This window comes from Limulus polyphemus, unplaced genomic scaffold (genome assembly GCF_000517525.1).
Source record: "Limulus polyphemus unplaced genomic scaffold, Limulus_polyphemus-2.1.2 Scaffold164, whole genome shotgun sequence".
Classification (NCBI taxonomy): domain Eukaryota; kingdom Metazoa; phylum Arthropoda; class Merostomata; order Xiphosura; family Limulidae; genus Limulus; species Limulus polyphemus.
The window spans coordinates 337,623-361,480 of NW_013665774.1; the positions used below are offsets into that span (position 1 = coordinate 337,623).

The following is a 23,858-nucleotide window of genomic DNA, read 5'->3' on the forward strand; positions in this document are numbered from 1 at the left end:
TTTATCAAGCTTAGCAACTAAGCTGTATTTGAGTCTAAAAAATATATAAAATTTCGAGCTCACTAAAAACTCACCTTACCCCTTGAAATCTTGTGTGAAAAAAAAACGAGATTATCTCAATAACACATCAAAATGGCTGAGAAAGCCAGTAGGGGACATTTTCAGTTTTTGATTGGTTATCCATGTCATATATAGAAGTGTATATAAGGGAGAATTTCCAAAAAATGGAAAGAGGTGGGTGGGGGCCACTGTGTTTGATTCAGTACATGAGCAATACCTTAACAAATAGAAAAGATAAGAGGTTCTTATCTTGGTAATTTGAGTTCCTAATTCGTACAAAACTATAGACTTTGTATTTTTACATCACAACCATCTAATTTGAACCAGTGCTGCATTCAACATACCACGTGACAAAAAAAAAATCGATGTTTAGCAGAGTTTTTTAATATTTACATTTAAATTAAGAAATTGAATAATGTATAATACTAAAAATTTGAATTATAATCTACAGTTTGAAACCAAACTTATTAACATAAACTCATAAAATAGTAGTTCAATAAAATTTTAAATGCAAGTCCATAAAAACAATGACATGGCCTTTGACCTGTGACCTGCCTGGAAAGGGTTAATGGACTGTGAGTTTAATCAACAATGTGTTGTGATTCTTGCCAATTTCCATCCTATATGTTAAAAAAGAAAACAGAAAGGTTCAAAATTCAGGCTTAATAATTCAGATACTTATTGATGCAATGTCATCTATAAGACTTATCCTGGCATCCAAAAACACTTCAGTTTTAACCAGATACTTAATGATGCAATGTCACCTGTAAGACTTACCCTGGCATCCAGCTGAGTTCCTGCTTTAATAAGATATTCAACAACTGGAACTTGATTACACTCTACTGCATACATTAGTGGTGTATACAGTTTATTGGTCAAGTGATCAAGAACAGCACCTGCCTGAAAGTTTAATATTAGAATTAGGAAGACATTAAAAAATTGTAAGCACAGCTTAATCTTTGAGTTAAAACTAGCACTATCAATCACACTTATAACCTTGGCACTGCTTGTAATGCAGCTAGCCAAATACATTTTCCACTAAATCGATGAATGCTAATGAATAGCTAACTCTCTTCTCTATGGCATATCTTTTTACTTATGCTGTGCAGTCTTTTTTTCTACACCATATAAGTCATTATACACTTCACAAAGGCCTTTTTAACCTATTCAACACAAAGATTAGGTACACTAAAAATTACGAGCTGCAAAATGATCATTTTCTCCCAACTGCAATGAAACGAACAACAAAAAGTGTATCATAACAGCATTGTGTCTGTTTATAAAAGTCTACAATAAATTTTACTTTATTTTAACAGAAAGATATTTCAACAACCTCAATAAATATAGATAAAGCTAAAAATGTTTTGTGTTTTCTTCTGTAGTTTAAGCACAAAGTTGCACCATGGGCTATCTGTGCTCTGCCTACCACATGTATCAAAACCCAGTTTCTAGCGTTTTAAATCTGCAGACATACCACTGTGCCACTGAGGGGGGAAAATATCTTGTGAAAAATAATATCACTGCAGTCCTGTCAAATTCATCATGAAAACTCAACTATTAAAATTTCAAAAAAAATTATTTAAATGTGTTTACAAAGAGCAATCAAAACCTCCAATTCAATTTCAAAACAAGTAGAGAACTGAAAAGTACATTAAAAATGTTAAGTGCTTCTCAGATAATTCTGAACTTTACAGAATATAAGTTTTTTAATATTTTACACTGTTGCACTTTTTGTTAATGGTATATTATTCATTTGGTTAATTTTTAGTTCTGATTGGTAAATAATGATAATGTATACATGTGTGTATGTAAAATCACAATCTAAAGAAGCTCAGATAACACTTCAGAGCATTCCTTCTTCATGTTCCTCATGCTTTTATCACCTGATAATTCCAGGTTAACATTGATGAAATGTCATGAGTTATCTCAACTTTGTTTCCATCATTCAATATTGCCAACTTCCATTATTTTTTTTTATAGTTTCTACTAAGCCCTCATTTTAAGCTGTACTTGTAGAGACAATTACAGGAATATTATAGCAATTGTATTTGCTGAGAATTGCCTTTAATATCTTTCAATATACTCAAAAGTTGCAGCATGTAATTTTTTTAAAGATGTTACTATTTAACACATAAATAATATATATCTACCAGTTTGACAATCTACCATTGGTGTAAAAGCATTGCTTTTCATCATGGATGTATATATATGTAGTAAAATACTGCTGCAAATAGTCATCTTCATAAACAGATACTACATCTAATGCAACAATTATTTTTCATCCATCAGATATATTTTTGTAAAATTTCTATAGTTAGATCACTTGTTTTTAAGATGTATTTTGAAAAAAAAACGTGTATGTGAAGTCAAGGATTACATATTTTTCTAGTTAAAAGAAAACTTTCTTTCTTTTTGAAAACTATATACTTTTGAAGGATACATGTGATACTCATTTATAATAGGAATTTTTTTCAGCTTTCACTGATGAAAATTTTTCCTTATTTGCTTTTCATAAGTAATGAGCTTGTTCTTAAAGAAATTGCAATGATAAAATATTAATAATTAAAGCCACTTCATTTTGAAAATGTTATAGTTTTTAAATGAAAAGGTGGACTTTATCAATATATATAACTGAAATGTAAAAAAACTAAGTACCTGAACTAAAAGGTGCACAACAACCAAATGTCCAGCACTAGATGCTGCATGAAGGGGAGTTTCATTCTCATGTTCCTCAAATTTGTAATTAGGGTCAAAACCCAGTGCTAATTTCAAAACAAACAGGCATTCATAAATACATTTATTATTAAAACATTCAGATTCTTGCACTTTTACAAGTTCTTGTACAAAAAAAAATGATGTAAGAGAAGTTTTATTAATTTCAAGTTGATCAATTGCTTGATTTTTGCATATTTAGATTGTTCACTGGAAAGTCATATCTTAACATTTTTTAACACAAAACCTTTGATAAAATATAACTACATACAAATTAACTCATGAATTATTAAACTAATATATTAATATTTTAATTTACACAACAACAACAACTGAAGAACTGGTGTCATTAAGGACCTAAAATGGCCCACTGTATCAGAAACAAATAAAATGGGAAGGAAGCTTTGTCTGTGGGTAATCTTGAATATGTATCAAACAATAACACAAGCTCATGTGGAGCATGAAATCAACACTTGCAGGGAATGCTATACATTAGTTTGCAGTTAGTCTGAAATCCATGCTCCATGAAAGGCTTAGTCTCCCACACTTCACAGTTTAGTCTACCCACTTCACAGGTGTAAACTCTATGGATAGCGAATAACAGCTTTATTTGGAGAACTTTTATGTGGAACTGTTAGTGTCACCTAGTGAAAAGGACACCAGTATGTGGTAGTGTCACTGTCAGTAAGTAGAAAGGGCCCACATCTGTTCTATTCTGTGCTGCCTTAATCATCACAACAAAAACACGTCCCTTTAAACACCCAGCATGTACTTGATGCAGTTAACAAAGATGGAATTCTGCTGAGAAACATTGCATGTTATGCATATTACTTAGTAAATAAGGTGTACTAGGTTAAGGCTTGTTTCAAATCATTATCATGTAATGTATAGGCATCATACTAAAATTTTATAACACATAATGATACTTTGCCTGCCCATTCTGTGTTATAATCTACTATATTGAAATCCAGTATGACATACATTTCTCCATCAGTCACCATATACAATTATCTGCTTTAGTTGTACATATATAATATTTCCTCTAACAATTCCATAACAGTTAGCCCAGAAGATATACTCTGATTAATTTGAGGCCCACAGATATGTCAATAGTTGCCACCCTGGAAATTATGCCTATTCATGATGACATAAAAATGCATAAGTTCAAGAAATCAATTTAACACAAAGATAAAAAAAAAACCTGTAACCCTAGCGCTTTAGAAAGATGTACATTTCTTCTTCAGTTTGCTCCTTAAGGGAAAAGGTCCACCTTTCAAAAGCTCTCAGATTATAGGGTTTCATATCTTTGTATACCACAGCTGTCTTGTCTCTAATATATTTAAAACCGTAATAAAAATCTGATATACACTATTTTCTTATCTGCTAAAAACTAAGTTCAAAATATTCAATTACTTTAAAACTTTTAAAATTCCTTTTTAACTGTATGTTTTTTTGTTTTTTTTACAGTATACTGGGCTACACACTCATTTCTTAATGTTAGGTGTATTTGTCACAAAGTATTAATTAAAAATAAATGACTAAACTGGACTAACTGCTTAGTGTAAAATTTCTTGAGGGAGAAGAAAGAAGACTGAAACATGATCCAATCATCATTACATTCAATTTTAAAAAATAATTATTAAAATAAACATCTCTTAAAAATGGATTACTCAAAGTTTGAAAAGCTGGAGAAACAAAGTGAAGTAACTTGTATTGCAGGTGCAGTGCTACTTCATACATAAGACAGATCTAAGTCCAAACAACCTTATAAATAACATAAGCTAATTATTTCTGTTTCTTGAACTTAACCCAAGTTATGTTTAACTTTAAAAGTTTTTCAGGAGTATTAGGTTTGTACAGTGCTAGTCTGATTGTTAAACCAACCCAGATGTCTAAACTGATTGGGTCAATATTCCAAACTTCATATGGTCATATTTTTAACTTCTACCTGAACTTCAAAAACAACAGAAACGTAGCTGAGAGAAACTGAAACAATGAAAACTGCCTTAATTTAATGTATGATGGAACAGAAAATATAGTAAAAATTTTTGTTTTAATATTGATTTGTTTTTTTTCATCACAAGTAAGTACAGTTTTCCTTCTAATAAACAAAGCAATGAAATCCAGCAATTCAAAATAGTATTTCTAAGCATTAAATATTTCATTTGAATATATATTGCAAACACTTTACAGGCAAGTATCCTAATTTCTTTGTAACAAATTTCTAGCAATCCCTAGTTATAAAATAAAAACTACAACACTAAGTGCCCAAAAAGAGTTTAATTTCTTGAATAAAATTAGTTATTAAAAGCAAGCAGTGTCAAAAACTCAGATATATGTTAATTAAACCAAATGAGAGAAGAAACAAAAGATGAGAACAACCATCTTCTTCTTAACCTCAGTACATACCAATGAGCTGAAGAATTTTGTCAATGTTGCCTGTTTTAGCTGGGGCATAAAAACTTTTGATGGTATACCTCACATTCTGTAGCTTATCACTTGCTAAAGCAATCAGAAGTGCCTCTAACTGAGCTCTATCTGGCCCAAGGGGTAACCCAGCTGAAAAGGAATTATCATCTTAAGGAATCTCATTTTCCATAAAAATTTTCAGGAAATACTGTGCATGTAACTTTTATAAAGAAAATTATCAAGTATACAAGTTGTATGCATTTTATAGCTAAATTTGATATCAAAGTCTAAACCTTAAAATGATACTTGTTTCTCTAAAATAAGATTTAGAAAAAAAAAAAAAAATTAGTGGTACATGATTCTGAAATTTACTCATCTTTATTGGCTGTTTGAATAAGTATTTATATTAAAACTGTTTTTCTTTTTTAGGGTACATATCTTATTCTCTGTCAATTTCACAAGTGTTGTTACCAGATGACAAAATTTTTCCAGTTTCTGGAACCATGAATGATCTTGATGAAATTGCCTCTTCTTCTTCTTCTCCTTTCCGCTTTATTTCTAATTGTCTTGAAAATGCCATCTTTGCTTTGGGTCTGAAAACCAAATGATTTCTTCAAATATATATACTGAAATTCACACTGACACAAAAACTAATCAAAATAGAAATTCACATCTTAATTAGATGTAAAAGAAGAAAATAATGTTTTAGTTCATTTCAGTTAACAACTACTGCAACCTTCTATTCAGCTTCTAAGAATCATAGATAGATTTTACAGTTCAAGCCTGACTGCTAATGTGACACCTTAAAATGTAACAAATCTCATATGAGAGTTATCTTTTTAGGACTATTTTGTCTACTTTGTACTAACACGTACTACACACACTGTACCTGTTGGACTTTCAACCAATGATCCTACAGGGCTTTTTAACTTCCACCTGTCTATTAGTTAAAACAAGTTTCAGTCACTAGATATGACAAGTAGATAGATGCAAAGGTATCCTGATGTATGGATCCCTAATAGAATCAGCAACTAAAATAACAACTTGAAACTAATAAATAAGAGGGTTGTTCACAATGGTCAAGAACTGGCATATCCAATCAGCTTGCCCCTGACCATCTGATGGGCTGTGACAACAAAGGTTAAAAGCCATGACCCTCCTATTGCAATTCAGTTGAAGTATGGTGACTTGTAAGTGCAGATGGCACCTAAAATCAAACCCTTCCGGAAGTGTTATATTACAGTACTTCCAAATTCAACATTCTCCTATTTTGCAATTATTAGAGGATTCAAGGCACACAATTTTAGAATTTTGAAGGTGATATCTATAGTGTTAAGCCATGTCAATAATGCAAGAGACGGTGTGATTCCAACAAGGAAATAATAGATTACTCCATGACTGGCTACAGCTGCACACTGGAGGTAGTTATGAAAAAATTGACAAGCTTAACACTGGAAATAACCAAAAACAACACAATCAGTTGCAGATAAAGCAGGAACTTCTATTGGCAGTGTAAACAAGATAATTCACACAGATTTATGTTTACAAATAAACATAAAAACATGTTCATAAATTCTACCAAAGAACAGTCAAGGATAAATTGTCAGAAGCTGTACAAAAATGAAAGCATGTCACCAGATTAGATAGACAAAGCATTAGTCCACATACATGCATGGAAAAGCCTATACAATTAATTACCATCCTACCAGGGATATAACATTTCAAAAATTGTATAAAAAATATTGTGAAACTTTCTCCAAGGTATATGTATAATGATTTCAGATTACAATTATGATGGTAAGTTAAATATCAAGAGAGTAAAGAAAAAGTTTTAAATGAACTTTGCATATCATGTGAGTATATAGACACCACTATACAGTGAAGAAATGGCATCTTTGTTAAGACTGGATGGTAATAATGCATGGTTCCATCAAGGCAAAGAGTCACGACACATGTTCAAGTCAACAAACCAGTTCTTCCCTAAGATGCAAATACAAACAGAAATTCATGCTATACCATTCACTGACACCCTAATCAACTTCTTTTTCAGTTGTTTAAAGAGGCTTTTAGAAGTCATTGTCTATGCATGACTAATGAATTATGGAAACATGTAAAAAGAATGAACAACAGCACTGAAGTTGTGTTTTACATAAAAGAATCCTGCAATGTAAATTGCACTGCAGAGCATTGTTCCTTAACCAGACACCATAAAGAACCCTACTGATGTTGAAAGAGATGGCTGTATGGCCTAAGAACCCATTCTTGTATTGAAACCATGATAGTAAACAACTCTCTGTATAAGCTGAGTGGTAGTTAAGAAACTGAGCTTTGATTAATGCAAAGTAATGAACACAAGCTAAATATTAATAATTTTTATCAGTTACATATTTAACCAATTAATGTGAATAAAAAAGTAATGAAAATAAATTTTACTTTTATTATGTTAACACTTAAGTCTCTTATATAAGGCACAAGTCAATAAAAGTAGCAGAGTAAAATGGACTCACAGCTAAATGTACATGTAAGAAGCGGTTAAAATAAAGTAAGTCTGTTAAATCTTATTCATTGATCTAAAATATTATACAGAGACACTGAACTTAATTAGTAGTCAACAAAATACAAAGACTGATTTACAATTCTGAGTTAACTTGTATTCAATCGTTAAAATTACTTTGGGATTTACAAGATATGTGCAAGTCTAGAAAACATATTCAGTTTAAAAAGCTGAGCTTCTGAGATTTGGTAAAGTATAGTTTGGATTAATTATTTAAAAGAATATTTACAAATTTTCAGAAAAAAACAATTATATTACGTAATACCAAGCAATATTTCTGGACAATGGTGGACTAATGATAAAGGAAAAAGGGACTCCTTACAATTACCAGTCCTTCCCTTAGCAGAAATTTGACAGGTGCAATATTAGTTTTGAAAAAAAAAATTATACTTAAAACTTTTTTCTCTGTAATGCAACAGCAAAGCATAATACAACTTCTTTCTTTACAACCTACTAAAACTTACAAACAACTTCGAATACAAGACAGTTTAAATTAACTGAAAATAATGACAAAAATGAAGAAAACAGTAGTTTCACCTGTTTAACTTACACTGTGAATAATGGCTTCTGACTAAGATAGAAAATGGGAGGTGTGGGAGTATTCAATTCCAGACGAATTGACTTCAGTGAAGCCCGACCACAATGTGGACACTGAGGAACTTCTGAATTACCTTGTATTGTTTTACACTTTTTATGAAAGAGATGTATTTGCTTCTTTCCTTTGTTGGTTGTGATGCACTGCAAAAAATCACCCTACAAAAAACACATACAAGACTCTAAACCCTATTTACTATATAGTTAGCAAACTTTGTAATTTTTGTTTTCAGGAAATGCTTTACAAGTTTTTAATCACTTTTGCTGCTTTATAAAAGTATATCAGATAATTTACATACAAGTACAACCACATGATGCATTTTGACTTCAGCACAAATCAGTTCAACTCATAAACTGTGAAATAGGCCAAGTACAGTCTTAATATCTAACAAATTGTGTAGGTTTTATTAGATTCTAGGATGATTTAGAATTGATTAAAAGTGTAAACTTCAAGTTTTAGTGATCCTGAGCAAAATATTATTATGTACAATAAAAAAAGTTAACATTTTTTAAAAATGAAAATATATTTCCAATAGAAACTTACCTCATCTCACATAATAGCTTTTTTCAATTCAATGCTGCTCTCCCAACAACCAGTATAGTAGGAGCCAGTTGTGCTAGGATGGTGTGTTGCACTGTTGTTGGTGGTGGTGGGTTGTTGCATGCAACAGTGCAGCAATATCATGCAGATCATAGGTGGGAGTTTCTTGTCTACTGGCAAGCAAAAATGGTGCATATACCAATCATCACTTTGAGATAAAGCAAGAAAAGTTGCACCTCTTCTGTACCAGGGTACACTCTTCACCCAATTGAAAATATGCATCCCTAATTCAAGCAGAAAACAAGCACAGTCTAAAAGAAGATTACAGACATGCCAAATGGTGTACATGGTGGATCAACTCCAGTCCAAAACCAGGCAGCATCAGGTATTTTTGATCCAGTCCACAGTAGGAGGAGGATCCCAACCATCTTCTTAATCCCAGGAATCAGAGCAGAAGGAAAGTAACCTTTCTGCTAACCTAGGAAGAACTCATTTGTGTTGACCCTGCACACATCCAACACCAGGCCACGTAAATCCAAAATCTGGGCAATGGTAAGATGGAGGGTAGGAGCATATGTGATGGATCCAGTCCAAAACCAGGCAGCATCAGGTACTTGTCATCTAGTCTGAAGTAAGAGGAGGGTCTCAAACAGCCACTTGAGTGAGGGCTTATGCTGGGCCTATCCAACACCAGATCACCCAGGAATTGCTATCTGGCAGTGGCAGGATGGGGAAATGCCAGCCAGAAGGGTGAACTTAACTTGGTGAGTCAACTCCAGTCCAAAACCAGGCAATGTTTAGAATTTTTTGTCTGTTCTCTCTACTTTCTATTGAGTAGAACCAGTCATATTCAGGAATAAGCTTCCATAGTCCACCACCCCAGCAACTAGGAAACGATGTGTAGCAAGAACTCTCATATTCCATTAGAAGAAAGTGGGGTTAAAAAAGCTCAATAGCGAGCCGAGAGTTATGTGCTGTCCCCTTTAGGAGCCTCAGATGTTTTAGGTAGAAGAGCACAAGCAGGATAAAGAATTATATAACAACGATGGAAAAAATATGGGAAGCATCAATGGCATACATATCAGATCTTTGATGGGCACAGGCAAAAAAAAAAGTTGAAATAGATTTAAGTGATAAATGGTAAAAGGAACAAGAGGCTAAAGGCTCAAAGGGAGGAAGGGTAAGGGCATGGAAAACAATATTCAGGACCCAACTAGGAAGGACAGCTGGAAAGGTAGGAAGAAATGTCAAAAAAAGAGCCGAAGAACATAAAAAGGACAGGAGAGGAGTATACATAACAGGAACAGGAAACCTAAAAATGAGAAAGCACTGCCCTGTAGTCAGTGATGGTCAACACAGTGATAAACCTTGGTCGAACAGCCATTTAAAAAATTAGAAAGATGGGGGATAGAAGTATGGGAAGAGGAGATAAGAGGAGAAAGAATGACACAATGGCCAACTGTGGAAAATGTGCCATTTTCTTTGAAAGACAAGGTAAAACAAAGGATGTAGGGAATGAGAAAGAAGTAATGCTATGTGTGAAGAGAGTCTGTAATATCTTACAAAGGACTGGACAAAACCAACATGTGAAGTCAGAGTGATGACACTGCCAGATGTGAGAGGTAGGAATAAGATTTGAGTAGGGATCGTGATAGAGATAGAAGTAGAAAAGGAGAGGATCAAAGAAGTTTCAACAGAGGAAACCATAGTTGAGCCAGCCAATATGGAGCTAGTAGGAGGACTCAACATGGAGTATACTAAATTTAGGAAAGAACACAAGAGAGAAGATGAATAGGAGGGTAAACACAGAGAAAGAGGTTGGACCAGCATTGACTGAATACATATACAGCAAGAGCTGATGGATAAGAAACTGGAGAGCAGAAAAAGGGAAACATGGTGTAGAGATGAGTGGCAAATGCATTTATAGGAGGAGTCAACAGACAAGAGCACATTTGAACCCTAAAGAATCAAGAGACCACTCCATAGGCCACTTGTTGGGCCTCAAGAGACAATCAGCAACAAGAGTCAGGACACCTGGCATAGGACAAGCCATATGTCATACTGGTAAAGAATGGGCCCAGAAAAGAAGTACGAACATGTGGAAACAGAGAGAACAAGACCAAGCGCCCCCCTGGCATTTGATATAGGAGACAACTGTACAGTTATCTGCATGGATCATAATTAAACATCCACAAAACATTGTAAGAAAATAATCCCTGCTAGATATAATGAGAAAGAGGAACTCCTTCTGTGGTATTGGTTTTGTTGAGCCACCAGGTGAAGTATTTGAGTAAGGAAGGAGTAAGAAGAATGGTAGAAGACATGTTCCTCAAACAAAGAGAAGAAGGCTGAGCCCTGTAGAAATGCAAATTGAAAAACACCCAAATGAAGGAGATATTGAGTGGGTACGAGATGCAACTTCTCCAAGTTCACCAAACAACTCAGATGAGCTGCATCCTAAGAAGGAAGATAGTTGGGATGAAACTAAATGTGAAAATAAACATCCACCAAAGGGTTAGAAGAATCTCCATGGTAAATCAAGGGAGGTTGAGAAACTAACTGAGACTTGAAATATCTTTGACCAGACGCTGACCCCGATTCTTTGGGAACAATAAAAAGACGGGAATAAAATCCTATAGACAGACGATAAACCTGTTCAATATCATCTTTAGTCATTAGGTCCAATACAGCCATAAACAGACGTTGGTAAGAAACAAGATCCCTTGGAGGAGGGAAAGTAATGGGAACAGGAAACAGCGGAGGAGATGAGGAAAAAAAAACAAAGTATAAGGCTCTCTGATACAACTTCCAGCCACAAATGAAGGGCAAAGGTCTGCACACTGAACTAAATGGGCCCCACCATCTATGAGCTTATAGAACAGTCACTGTCAAGACTGAGAGTGTTGAAGTTTATGAACAGTGAAAGGATGGATGGGAACAGAGGAATGGGAAGTGGAGAGGAAGCAAGAGGACAGGAGACAAAAAGAGATAAAGAAGAAACATGGGAGAGATTGGAAACCAGTGAATATAAAGAAGAACACAAGCATGCAGTCCCAACATGACTCCAGAGAAAGAAGCACTCCAGTAAAATCACACTGGCAGATGAAGGTATTAAAGATAAATGGGAGGCCAAAGCACTAGAGTAAGAAGGACATTTCACCCAATAAATTATAGTAATCAGTCAACTAAATATGAAGTGATAAGACCAAAGAAAAAAACACATCACTTTAGAAGATGAACAAGTATCAACCAAAAATCCCTCAGAGAAAGGGTGGATCACCAGGGAAAGAAGGAGAATAGAAGAAATATAAAGTCAAAGGTCAGAAGAGGGTGGGAAAAATTAAGTTAAGCCTAAGAAAGTCAAGCAAAAGACAGAGGATCTGACCCCTGAGTCTGAAGAAAAACTCCAGAGTTTAGGAGTTTAAGAAAGATAATACAGGCATATAAGTAACAAAGGAAGGTGGAAGAGGCGTGCAAAGTCAAGCAAAAGACAGAGGATCTGACCCCTGAGTCTGAAGAAACACTCCAGAGTTTAGGAGTTTAAGAAAGATAATACAGGCATATAAGTAACAAAGGAAGGTGGAAGAGGCATGCATGCACCAAAGTTGGGGTAAAAGTAATCAAATATATACTAGCATACCTGGAGAGGAGGGACAAAACATAAAAGTAAAAAGCAGGGAATGAAATACAAAGTGAAGGAGAGAAAGAAACATACCTGAGAAACCCTGTCAAAATTATGAGAAAAGGCTTAGGCAGAATCCAGACAACATGGGTATAAGATAAGGTAAATGTTAGGAAAAAACTGGCAAAATCCCTTTCATCATGAATGGGAACACAGATGGAGGTATTTCAGGTTCAAATGAAGGTTCAGGCTGCATGCAAGACTACATCACCTACCATACAAAAGCAACACTTTTTCAACAGATAAAAACAAACCCAACACTATTTTAAGTCTAGTATGAACAACATCTTTTTGTCCCACACCAGACACTTGTGATATAAATATGTGGAAATAAAAGGCCAAAAAATCTGCATGTGCAGAAAATGTTGGAAAACGAAAATCCAACATGAAATATTTCCACAACACTTAATGTCTTTAAAGATATGTCCACAAAAAAAACAGAAAAACACCTAAATATGAAAAGTTCACTATCAAAATAAAAAGATAAGTCTGTGTGTACAGGAGTGCTGAATTGAGAAGTGATGACTGAACAATCAGTATAGAGGGAGTCAGCAGGGTGTGTTGTCGCATTTCTATTGGTGGAGGGTTGTTACCTGCTCACTTGCATGCAGCAATATCATGCAGAAACACGTGATCTTAGCCAGGAGTTTCAAGGATAGTGGTGATCAGAAATTGTACATACAGAGGGCAGCAATGAATTGGGAAAGCTATCATGTGATTATAAACAGCAGGGTATTGTATCGAAATTACTACTTCTGAAACACAAACGATGGATTGTTATCACAAACTTTAATCATAAATTTCAAGATAAGTTGTTAAGTTTTAAAAGAACAAAATTTATTTACAATTAAAAGCAATACAATGTTAAAATCTTACATAATAAATAATTATTAAAAACAGGGGCTTGCCCTAAAAGACTTTATATGTTTTGGTGTCTATATGACATCATCTTCAGGAAGTTGCTATGAGTGAACCTCACACACACACTGAGAGTTAAGAACAATACAGAATGGAACTCTGACTTACCTGGGTAAAAAATAAAGAAATCACAACTGAGACAGCAGTGATGATAGTGAGTCACCCCAAACAAACCTCACGTTACTTGAGGTTAAGAGCAATGTCAAATGGAACTCTGACTTACCTGAGTACAAAAGACGCCACAACTGGGACAACAGTGATGTTGAGCAAGTCGCCACAAATGAACCTCACACATGGTGGTAAAAGGTATTTTTACAGAAGGGCGTACAAGTTGGTGGCAAGTTACAGAATTACAACAACCAACAAGCTGAAAAAGTACAAAATTATTCAAAATGTTTAGAATGTAAATACAAAATACTAGGTAGCAAAATAAATGTTAGACATTCAAGCAAATCATTATACTAAAATATGTTTCAAGTTAAAAGTATCACATTTATATCACAAGACTGCTTGATTTTTTTTGGCAAAGAATTTCAGGAATATTGATCAGAAATTCAGTTATAGTTATAATACAATAAGAACAGTTGGAAAGAAAAAACATACAAATGTTTCATTTATTGCTGTTGAATATATGTATGTATGTACATATATATATATCCATCCATCCGTCATTCAAAAAGTGATCAATGTGCTCAACTATTTCAGCATGACTGTTATTCATAAAACCTGCTGTCATAAAAACATTACTTGTAAAATGAAGTCTTGAAAGAAAAAGAAACTTGCTTTTTAATCTTTCACTTGCAATATTCACTCTTAATGACAATTTCTTTAACCTACTTAAAAGTTTATTGGCATGGCATTTAAAATGTACAACAGTCAAGTAATGTTTCTGTTTCTCTAACAGGAAGGAATTTTGTTTTTAGATAAAATATATTTAGATATTTTGGGATAGTTAATACAATGAAGTATAATGCATCACACAATATACAAATCACTTGTTTCTTTTTTATCTATCTGTATATGTCTATCCATCCTTCAAAATGTTCTCAACTATTTCAAAACATCAACTGTACATTGTTATGAAACCTGCAATCTTAAAAAAAGTTACTTGTAACATTAAAATTGTTATATATATATATATAAATAATCTATAAATCAATATTGAACAGTGTGCTTATAAAATTTATACAGACAAAGAAAATACATCATCATAAGACATTACTCAAATATGTTTAATTTTTCTCAATTCAAAATAACCCTATGTCAATAGCACTGAAGCTATACATAGTCAACTTCACTAAATTTATAAATGCTCTAAGTATATTATCACAAAATTTTGCAAGCTTTTAGGAAGCACTACAATTCTGTTGTACACAAAAAAATCAGAATTTCTAATGAATTATTTATATTAAAGATTTCTCTATGAATTTCCAAAGCCTTTGCTAAGTCAATCTAAGTGGAAGATGATTTCCATGTTAAGAATAAAAATACCTTTTCCATCTTAGTTTCATATTCCATTTGTATAACATCTACAACTTCCTAAATGAATATCAAGTTTTTCTTTCAAATTATTGATAAAGTTTTATATTTTATTCTCTTATTTTCTCTACCCTAACATTAACAACACCAAGATCATCAATGTTCAATGAAACAAAAGGTTTAAAATATGAAATAAAATGAACAATACCCTTTTTCTCTTTCGATGAATCATTTTACTGATTTAATGGTCTTTTTATCTTCACAGTTTCAAAAGTTAATCTGTTCACATCAATTTTCTTTAATTATATGGTTTTATTGCTGTACCCATTTCAGCAGTAATTATCCATCAAAAGCAATAAACTTATAGCATTAGATCATTGACTAGTATTGTAAGCCTCACAAGCAAAGTGCATGACCTGTGTAATCTCTGTGAGTGCAAGCTTTAACTGTTAGACCTCAGTTTCTTTACTAAATTACTTCTTCAAATAAAATTTCATGTTACTTTCAAACATGCAAGTTAGAACATCAAAAAATATATCAGGCATTAGAATAGAATATACCAAAACTACTATAATTTAACTGGCTTTCTCACTAAGCTACATAACTAAGTTCAAAGGTGAACAATAACAATCACAAGTGAGCCATCTGAGGCAAAATATCTACATCTGTCTGCCAAAAAGAATGACAATATGATTTTTTTTCTGACAAATCACTCTTTCTATTGGTTATAAGCATAAATAAGTTTGTTCAAAGCTATGACAAGATGGGAGAAGCTTCACTGGAAGGTGACACAGATATTTTTACATCTCAGCAGTTTGAGAAAGAGGGAGATTCAAATTCTATAGTTTGGCCTGTCAATACCTACAGTTTGTGTTCTAATAGTTGGACAATTTGAAAATCATAAAAAGAGATAGAGAAATTAGAATTTCTAAAAGGGGGAAATCAACAGGGGAAGAGACATCATGTGATCCAGAGAAGTGAACACTACAAATCTACTTAAATATTTCCTTTTGAAATTAAGACATTAAAATTTCAATACTAGAAATCTTTGAATCATGAACTAGGTTTAAATCCACCTTACATTGATAATAAAGTTGTTTAATAAAAATGTTAACGTAACTCTACAGATAGTTATGACATGCCCACCTTGACCAAGACAGGATCATAAGGACTAATGGGGTAGAACATGAGTTGTAGAAGACATAATAAGCAGCTCCACTATTGTACATGAAAACAATGGGATAAATAAGGTTTGTTCAAACAAACAACTACCAGTGTACACATATATAAGGTTTGTCCCAATAAGTTACCAGTGTATAGCAAATTGCCTCACAATTTGTTGGTCTTGATCAACGTGTTTCCAAAGCATGAAAAATCTATATTTCAATGGCAAAATGGCACAAATTTCTTAAAATTACACAAGTTTAAAAATCATCCTAGCTAATTTTCTAATGCTAGAACAGTACTGTCTTGCTCCTTTTCACCATCAATTAACCTCAATAAAGCAACGACTAAACTTCTTATGCTGTTGACTCAAATTAATTTTTCTGTCACTTTTGATGAAATATTACAATATGGTTTCATTACATTATTACTTGTATCTATATGTAAAGATATATATCGACATAATAAAAATTTATTCTTACCCTGCCACTGATGGAATCTATGGCCTGACAAAATATCTTAGCTTCAGTTATCTGTGTAGCTTTAGGATCTAAAGGAGCCCCTTGACAAGTGCATCTAGACATCAATGGAAGTTTGCTGTCAACCTTAGGAATATAGAAAATCTTTGTATTTATTTAACTTGACCACACTTGATAAGACTAGAATTGTTTATTGATAGCTTCTTTGTTTTAAAAAAAAAATTTAAGGGACTTCAGCTTCTTCCACAAGCTCTTATATAAATACATTATTATTTAAAAATGACTTTTATAGTAGTCAGAAGTTAATTAAACACTACTAAAAAGAAAGCAAGATTAAACCAAAATATTAATAAAAGTTGATAAATATGAGCTTAATTAGTGGACCTTTACAATGATGTTCAAATTACATTACAGGTAAATTGTACGTGTGTGGGAAGGGGAGGTGCTAAACTTATAAATTACCTTACAGGTAAATTGTATGTGTGTGGGAAGGAGAGGTGTTAAAATAATAAATTACAGGTAAATTATATGTGTGTGGGAAGGGGGTGCTAAAATAATAAATTACAGGTAAATTGTATGTGTGTGGGAAGGTGGTGGGGGGTGTTAAAATAAATTATTTTCTAGTGTTCCAAAACACTTTTAATAAATTATAATGACAGCAGCCCCACTTTCTATTTCTAATAACAACAATGAGTGTTGCCATACCCGCACACACACACCTTATGCTGATGAAAAAGAACTAGGAGTTACTGTTGAACACCCATAATGAAACAGCACTTTAGTTACACAATCCCTAGTGATGCAGTGTTTTTAATATTTTGGGCAAGTGAAAAAGTTAATGGGGCATACTGTAAAGAGAGCAGAACATTCAATTACCACAATTTCAATGTGAGGTAGAAGTCCAGGGTTTCCTTCTTCAACAGGACTTGAAAGAACAACAGTTGGACCACAGGGTCCATGAAAAGCTACAATAATAATTAAAAAAAATTCAGAAAAAGAATTATTAAGTTTTACATACATTGCCCAAATAAAAATTATTCATAATTATAGTTCTGTAAAATCCTGACCAAATTTTCTTAATTTATGTATGTAACATTTGCTGTGCTAAAACACACCAGTTGTTGAAATAAAAACAAAATACTGAAAACTGTGATGATTTTTAAGGAAACACAAATCCAATGTACTCTGATATTTACACTTCATTGTGAAGAAAATTAGTGAGATCAAATAATTCAACCTTTCAATATTTTTAATATTTATACTAATTTTTATGGAACAATATAATATTAATTGTTTTTTTCCCTCTCCTTATATGAGATATAAAGGCTCTATTAAATTTAGTAAAGAGTAATTCCAGTATATAATTTTGGTCTTTTTCGCAACCTTCAGTTTTTTATCAATTTTTCTAAAAAAATGCTCAGGTTTGACTTATCGAGATTAAAAAGTTTGAAAATTCAAGTCAAAAACTCAATGTCACCGAAAAAATGAAGTAAAATATAATGTAAGGCATATATAATTTGCCAATTCTTAAAATTTCAATGAATTATGATATGAAAAAAAAAAAATTTTAAATAAATGTTTTGTTCTTCAGAACATTTTACTTATAGTCAAGCAACAGTAAAAAAATGTATACCTTATAATACTGAGGACATTGCTTATAGTGTAAAATTAATGTTAAAAGACATCTCTGGCTAAAGCAACTACACAACCTTTCTGTGTTACCTTTTTTGGCTTTTTTTTGTCCAATTCCATCTGAGCCAATGGAGACAGATGATGATAAACCCAATGAATCCACTTCATTGTGGTCATTTAGCAGATGACGTTTTACCCTCTGCCTACTTTTCACACTTGAAGCTATGCTAGACATAGTAGACTTTGTATCAAGTGATACTGTAATATATAAATTCAAAAGATTAGAAATCACTATAAAAATATATGATCATAAATTCCAGATAACCAACTATTTATATTCCTATAAGCATGTTCTCAAATGTTTTTATATTGGCTGACCAATTTTCCTGAAATCGACACTAGAGTATTAGTATTTCATACATGATATCTTAGTTGGAAAGTACAATTTCAATTTATTAGTTTCTTAACTTTACTGCATTTAAACTTCAACATAACCTACTTCAATAATCATTGTTAGGCCACACGCTATAGTGCCATGAAGACACAAAAAATGGTTACTTGATATTCCTTACTGCTACATATTGTATTAAATATTCAAACTGGTGAAAGTATCAGTTTAACCACTGAGAAAGGTGAAGGTCCAAAGACTGGGTAATAATATTCTACTCAAGTTGAAATTTTACAAACTTCAAGTTATTTAAATAAATATGTTTTCACTACAGAAACTGTAAGAATATTATACAGTTGTAAAAATGTTTGTCTAAACTACAGTTACTGTGAATAGTAAGCAAGAACACTATAACATTAATTGTTTAAACTGCAACAGTATTACACAGTATTCTAACTCCTCTTTACATAGAAGTAAAACATTAACTTTATAGATCCTAAATTTTGTGCACAATGTATTTCATGTTACACATCAAGATCAGCAAATATCTCTTGAAACTGCTAACAGAAATCACTATAGTACAGTCTCAATTTACAGAGCCAACATCTATCTATATTTTTTATTGAAAAAAAATTATATCAAAAACTATTAACAAAAGTTCAAATTTATGTTATTACAATATGTAACACTACATTTTTGTAGAAAATAGCAATAAATAAAAGTTGATAAAACATTGAATTTCTTTAAAAAGAATAACCATTTTATGTGGCATTAAAAAAAGATTTTCACTTTTTAATGGTTAGTGATAATTTTTTTTCAGCACACATTCAAGAAATCAACAAACAAAACTTGTTTCAGCAAAATAAGTGACCAACGTAAAATCCAAGAACATGTAAAAATTGTATTATTTATAAAATCTACTAACAATTGAATATTTCTGTAGTTATTCAATAATAAACACATCAAATTTTTTTAAAACAGCATTATTAAAATGTTTAAGTATTAATTTAAAAATGAGCAAATACAAAAAAAAAACAATGTAAGATAATGTATCAAAATAAATTTAATTCTCATAAACATGATGAAAACATACCATAAGAATCAGCTTCAATAATCCCATCATCTTCCATGAGGTTATCTTTTGAAGAAGTTTCCTCAACTACAGGAGGTTCTTCAGCTTTTTTAAAGTTCTTATCAACTGCTAGATCTGATGGCTGAGATGGCTCAGGTACAGCTGGCTCTTCTGTTGGTAGAAGTGCAGCATCTTCTTTAGTGTCAGCATTAGTGGAAATAGAATTTTCTTTGACCACTTCCATTTCTTCAGCCCTTTCTACGTGAAGGCAATTTGAGGAAATAAGATTTGAAGGTTCATCCAAAACCTCTGATTTGTCATTGTTACTGACTTCATCCTCAAACATTTTACAGTCTTTTGGCCTGCTTTCAGAGTTTTTTTGTTGTTGTGAGTCTATTACATTCAACCCAACGGGTTTTTGCTTCTTTATTTCTGATGTTAGTGGTAAAGATTCATCACAATTATGAGTTTCAGTACTTTGTCTTCCAGATGATATATGACCGTAATCAGATTCATCATCTTGCAAAGATACTTCTGAGGAGGTTCTAAATCCTTCACTTGTCTCACTGTCCTCTTCTTCAGAATCAATACAGCTACTTGTTTCTGTACCAGCTATACTAGAAATATCATCTTTTTGTTGAGAAAGTTCCCCTGGTCTGTCTTTGTTTTTCTTCTTTCTTTTACTCAAATAGAGATCATACGTAGCTCCCCTGAAATGTTTTGATTTTTTCTTCTTTTTCCCCATCATAACTTTAAAAGCTACTTGCTGTCTGGTTAGAACAGTATTTTGTAAAACACCAGGGATTACTGGAACTGTTGATGATTGTGGTAGAACTGGAGATTTTGGAGTTGAAGAAACTGTACCAATATTTTGACTTTTAGTTGGCTGGCTATTTACTTGAGTGCAAAGTGATTCTATTCTACTTGTATCTGCAATTTTCTTATTCTCTTTAAGATGATCTTCACTAGTGTTATCAGAAGCTGCGTCTTGTTCAATATCTTTACAAGGATGTTCCATCACATTTGTGTCTTTTTCCTCATCTTCATTCATATTTTCTGTTATTCCAATTTTACCTTTTAAGTCACTTTTTTCTAAAAGCTCACTCACTTGAGTCAAGGAATTATCACTGCTTTCAGATTTGGTTTCTGACTGAGAATCAATTTTACTTCTTAATACCTGACTTATTGAAGTTTTCATAAATGAATTGAGAATATTTTTCAAACCAGTCATATTAGAAACAGGTAGGCTAGCAGAAATGGGTCTCGTTTCATGTGAAGTTTGTCGAATCATCCCTGCAGGACTCACAGCCAGTTTTAACAATGCTTGATTCTGAATATGGTCACCTTTTGAAGGTGCACTCATCTTAGCTCTTCCTTCTTGTTTTTGATTAGTAAAGATAGGAGTCTTTGGTTTATTTTGAACAGTGAAGGAATTGGATGTAGATGAATCTTCTTTTTCAATGGAAGCTTTGATGTGCTCTTTCTGTAGTTCAGTGGTAGTCTTTTTAACATTTCTTATACTGTCTTTCATTGGAGTACCACCAGTTTGACTGCATGTTTTATCAACCAAATGTTTTTCTTTAGTAATAGAACCGTACAATCTTCCCAAGCTTTTTTTGGAAGTTTTAGGAAAGTCGTCAAAATAAGATTTTTCTTTACTCAGTCCAGGAGAAGCTTTTTTTTCTACAGATGGATTCATTTCTTCTAACTTTAACAAGGTCTTGAAATACACATCAAAATGAACTTTCTTCCTAAAATGTGAGCCAGCAATTTGAAAATGTCTTTAATATTGTCTATTTTATCATTATTTTCACATAAATCAAACACAGAAGTTTTAAGTTGATAATATTAATATGGTGAATTATTTCATTAAAAGATTTTTTATCTAAATAAGACACTGTTTTTAATATTCTTTGCCATTATGTTATTGTGCCTCTGATTTTTCAAATACGCTATATTTGAGATCTTTTGTTTTTGTAATTCATTTGGGTGTCTATGAATGCAATATTCCTTTTGTAATATTACAGGATCACAGCAAGATGTTCTTATAATTTTGGAATTTTTTGCTACTAGTAAATTGTATCAGTATTTTTGCCCGAGATTTGCTTTGATCATTAACTAGCAGCTTTAGATACTTTATTTAAATTACAATAAAAATTTTGAATCTTTTGTTTTTCAAGTAGAATAGTCAATTTATTTTTACTTTTGTTGATCAATTCTGATTTTAACTTGCTATTCAATAGCATATGATTAAGACACCAATCTTATTTATTACTATCTTTCCTCTTGAAAAGTGAATATTAAGAGAGAAGGTCTGTATTTAGAAAGTCTATCTGTGAATTGAACTTCACTGAGTAAAACATTCTTGACATCTGAAAGGATTTCTTCTTCAGAAAGTAAATCTTCACTGATTTATTGTTGAAGCTGGTAAAGGCATACATCACTTTGGAAAAATGATCCAGCCTCTATAAACACCTGCATTAAAGATGGAAAAGATTCAGTTATGATTAAAACAAAACTAGAATACTCAAAAATTTGATGCTTTCAACAACCACTTTTTAACTTATCCATATGAATGTCACACAATCATTTACCTAAAAATATGTAAACATCAAACCAAATGTACTCTGCTTTAACCGTGTAGTATGTGAATACACATTTCAAGAACAATAAAGAAAACTAAATCTAACCAACATCTTAAAAGTAGCTTCCATTATTTAGGAATGAAGTGTCTTTTTCATCCATATTTGTTTCATTCTTTTTTGCTATTTGTCATGCTAAATTCAAAGCATCACCAACATATTTTTAGCTAATTATCTGCAATAAATGTTATACTTTGAGATATAAATTATCTCTTAATATCACATTTTGTGACTATGCAGCTTTCAAAAGTCTGCAGTGTATTAAGTTACCACTGTTATTCAATTATCAGCTATAAAGTTATGGAATTATGCTAATGCAACAAACCTAACAAGTACAAGGAATGGGAAATAGCTACAAATAGCTCTGTTCCACAGTAAGAATTCCAAAATCATAAAGTCGTATCTAACAAACTACTTTAAGAAAAATAAATGCATCATGGTAAAAAATGCTGTGCAATATGATTCTTTGACCAAACTCAAATCAAATCTTTTGAAGTAACAATCATGATCAAAACATTTCACATGTACAAAATCAGCCAAGTTAGAATAAAGGGGTCAGAAACTTAAACAAGAAAATATTAGAAGATAGTTGGCCCCATTTATTACTGCAAGTATAATAAGCAGCAACCTGAATGTAGAAAGGCGGCTAAGTTTTCACCAATGTGTTTTAAGTTACTTACTTTCATGTTACATTTTTAATCTGTCCACAAATTAGTAATATATTCTATGAAAAAAAAAAGTTTAAATCAGTAACATGTTTGATGGAAGTAAACAATTTTCAGAATAGATTATCATACGCTCATAAATTTCCGAGGTTTATTCATGACTAGATTAAATAAAAATTTTTGTATCCCAACAACACTCTCATAGCATTTAAAAAAACACATCAACTTGGTTATTATTTATGTTCTGTATTCATAGCTAGATTTTGTGAGGTTTAGCACTAAATGTTTGAAATCAACCTTTTTCAATTTTAATGGTATTCATTTAAAAACATTAACAACATTATAAGTACCCCTTAGTGGTACAATTACAGCTGCATGACAACTGGCAATAGATTATTCTAAGGAGAATTTCAAGCAAGAAATCTGAAAATTTATTTTACATTAATAGCTTTTAACATATCCTAACATAAGAGTAATTGAATAATAGGCCAAAAACCTTTTTCTCCCCCCGTTTGAACAGTTCTCCTAAATTTTGAAATCAAAATCAACGTTTCATTTGATATTACCTTTCATTTACCGTAAGCTACCTTTTACTTCAAAAATGAAAATTAATTGGTAACGAGTATACGTAATTAAATATACTGCTCCTACATTCTTACTTACAAAGAATAACATGCATTGTTTCATCAGTTGGGTACCCTTGCCGTTAACAGTATTTCTGGCCAGTTAAGTTTTTCCAGAATAATCACTACTGTGAATATTTTGAGGTAAACAGAATGAAAACTTTTACATGAATCAAGCAGATGTAGGGCTGACTGGCAAGTAAAAAAAAAAAAAAAAAAAAAAAAAAAAAAAAAAAAAAAAAAA

General features: G+C 32.2%; 1 protein-coding gene across 5 annotated transcripts in view; it reads right to left on the bottom strand.

Annotated features, from left to right (window-relative positions):
- The window catches only part of LOC106477250 (histone-lysine N-methyltransferase EHMT2-like), a 78,196-nt gene that overhangs the window by 34,470 nt on the left and 19,868 nt on the right, over positions 1–23,858 (bottom strand). For 3 of the 5 annotated variants that reach the window (XM_022381442.1, XM_022381444.1, XM_022381443.1), the window contains exons 3-12: positions 19,706–22,159; positions 18,315–18,482; positions 17,469–17,557; positions 16,596–16,718; positions 13,694–13,837; positions 8,286–8,488; positions 5,653–5,774; positions 5,182–5,331; positions 2,716–2,822; positions 838–960 (exon numbers count right to left, since the gene is read on the bottom strand). In XM_022381442.1, the coding sequence (XP_022237150.1) occupies positions 838–960; positions 2,716–2,822; positions 5,182–5,331; positions 5,653–5,774; positions 8,286–8,488; positions 13,694–13,837; positions 16,596–16,718; positions 17,469–17,557; positions 18,315–18,482; positions 19,706–21,383 (2,907 nt within the window). In that variant the 5' untranslated portion in view covers positions 21,384–22,159. The remainder of the gene's footprint in view (positions 1–837; positions 961–2,715; positions 2,823–5,181; positions 5,332–5,652; positions 5,775–8,285; positions 8,489–13,693; positions 13,838–16,595; positions 16,719–17,468; positions 17,558–18,314; positions 18,483–19,705; positions 22,160–23,858) is intronic. The other 2 variants (XM_022381445.1, XM_022381446.1) reach the window with 1 other exon arrangement.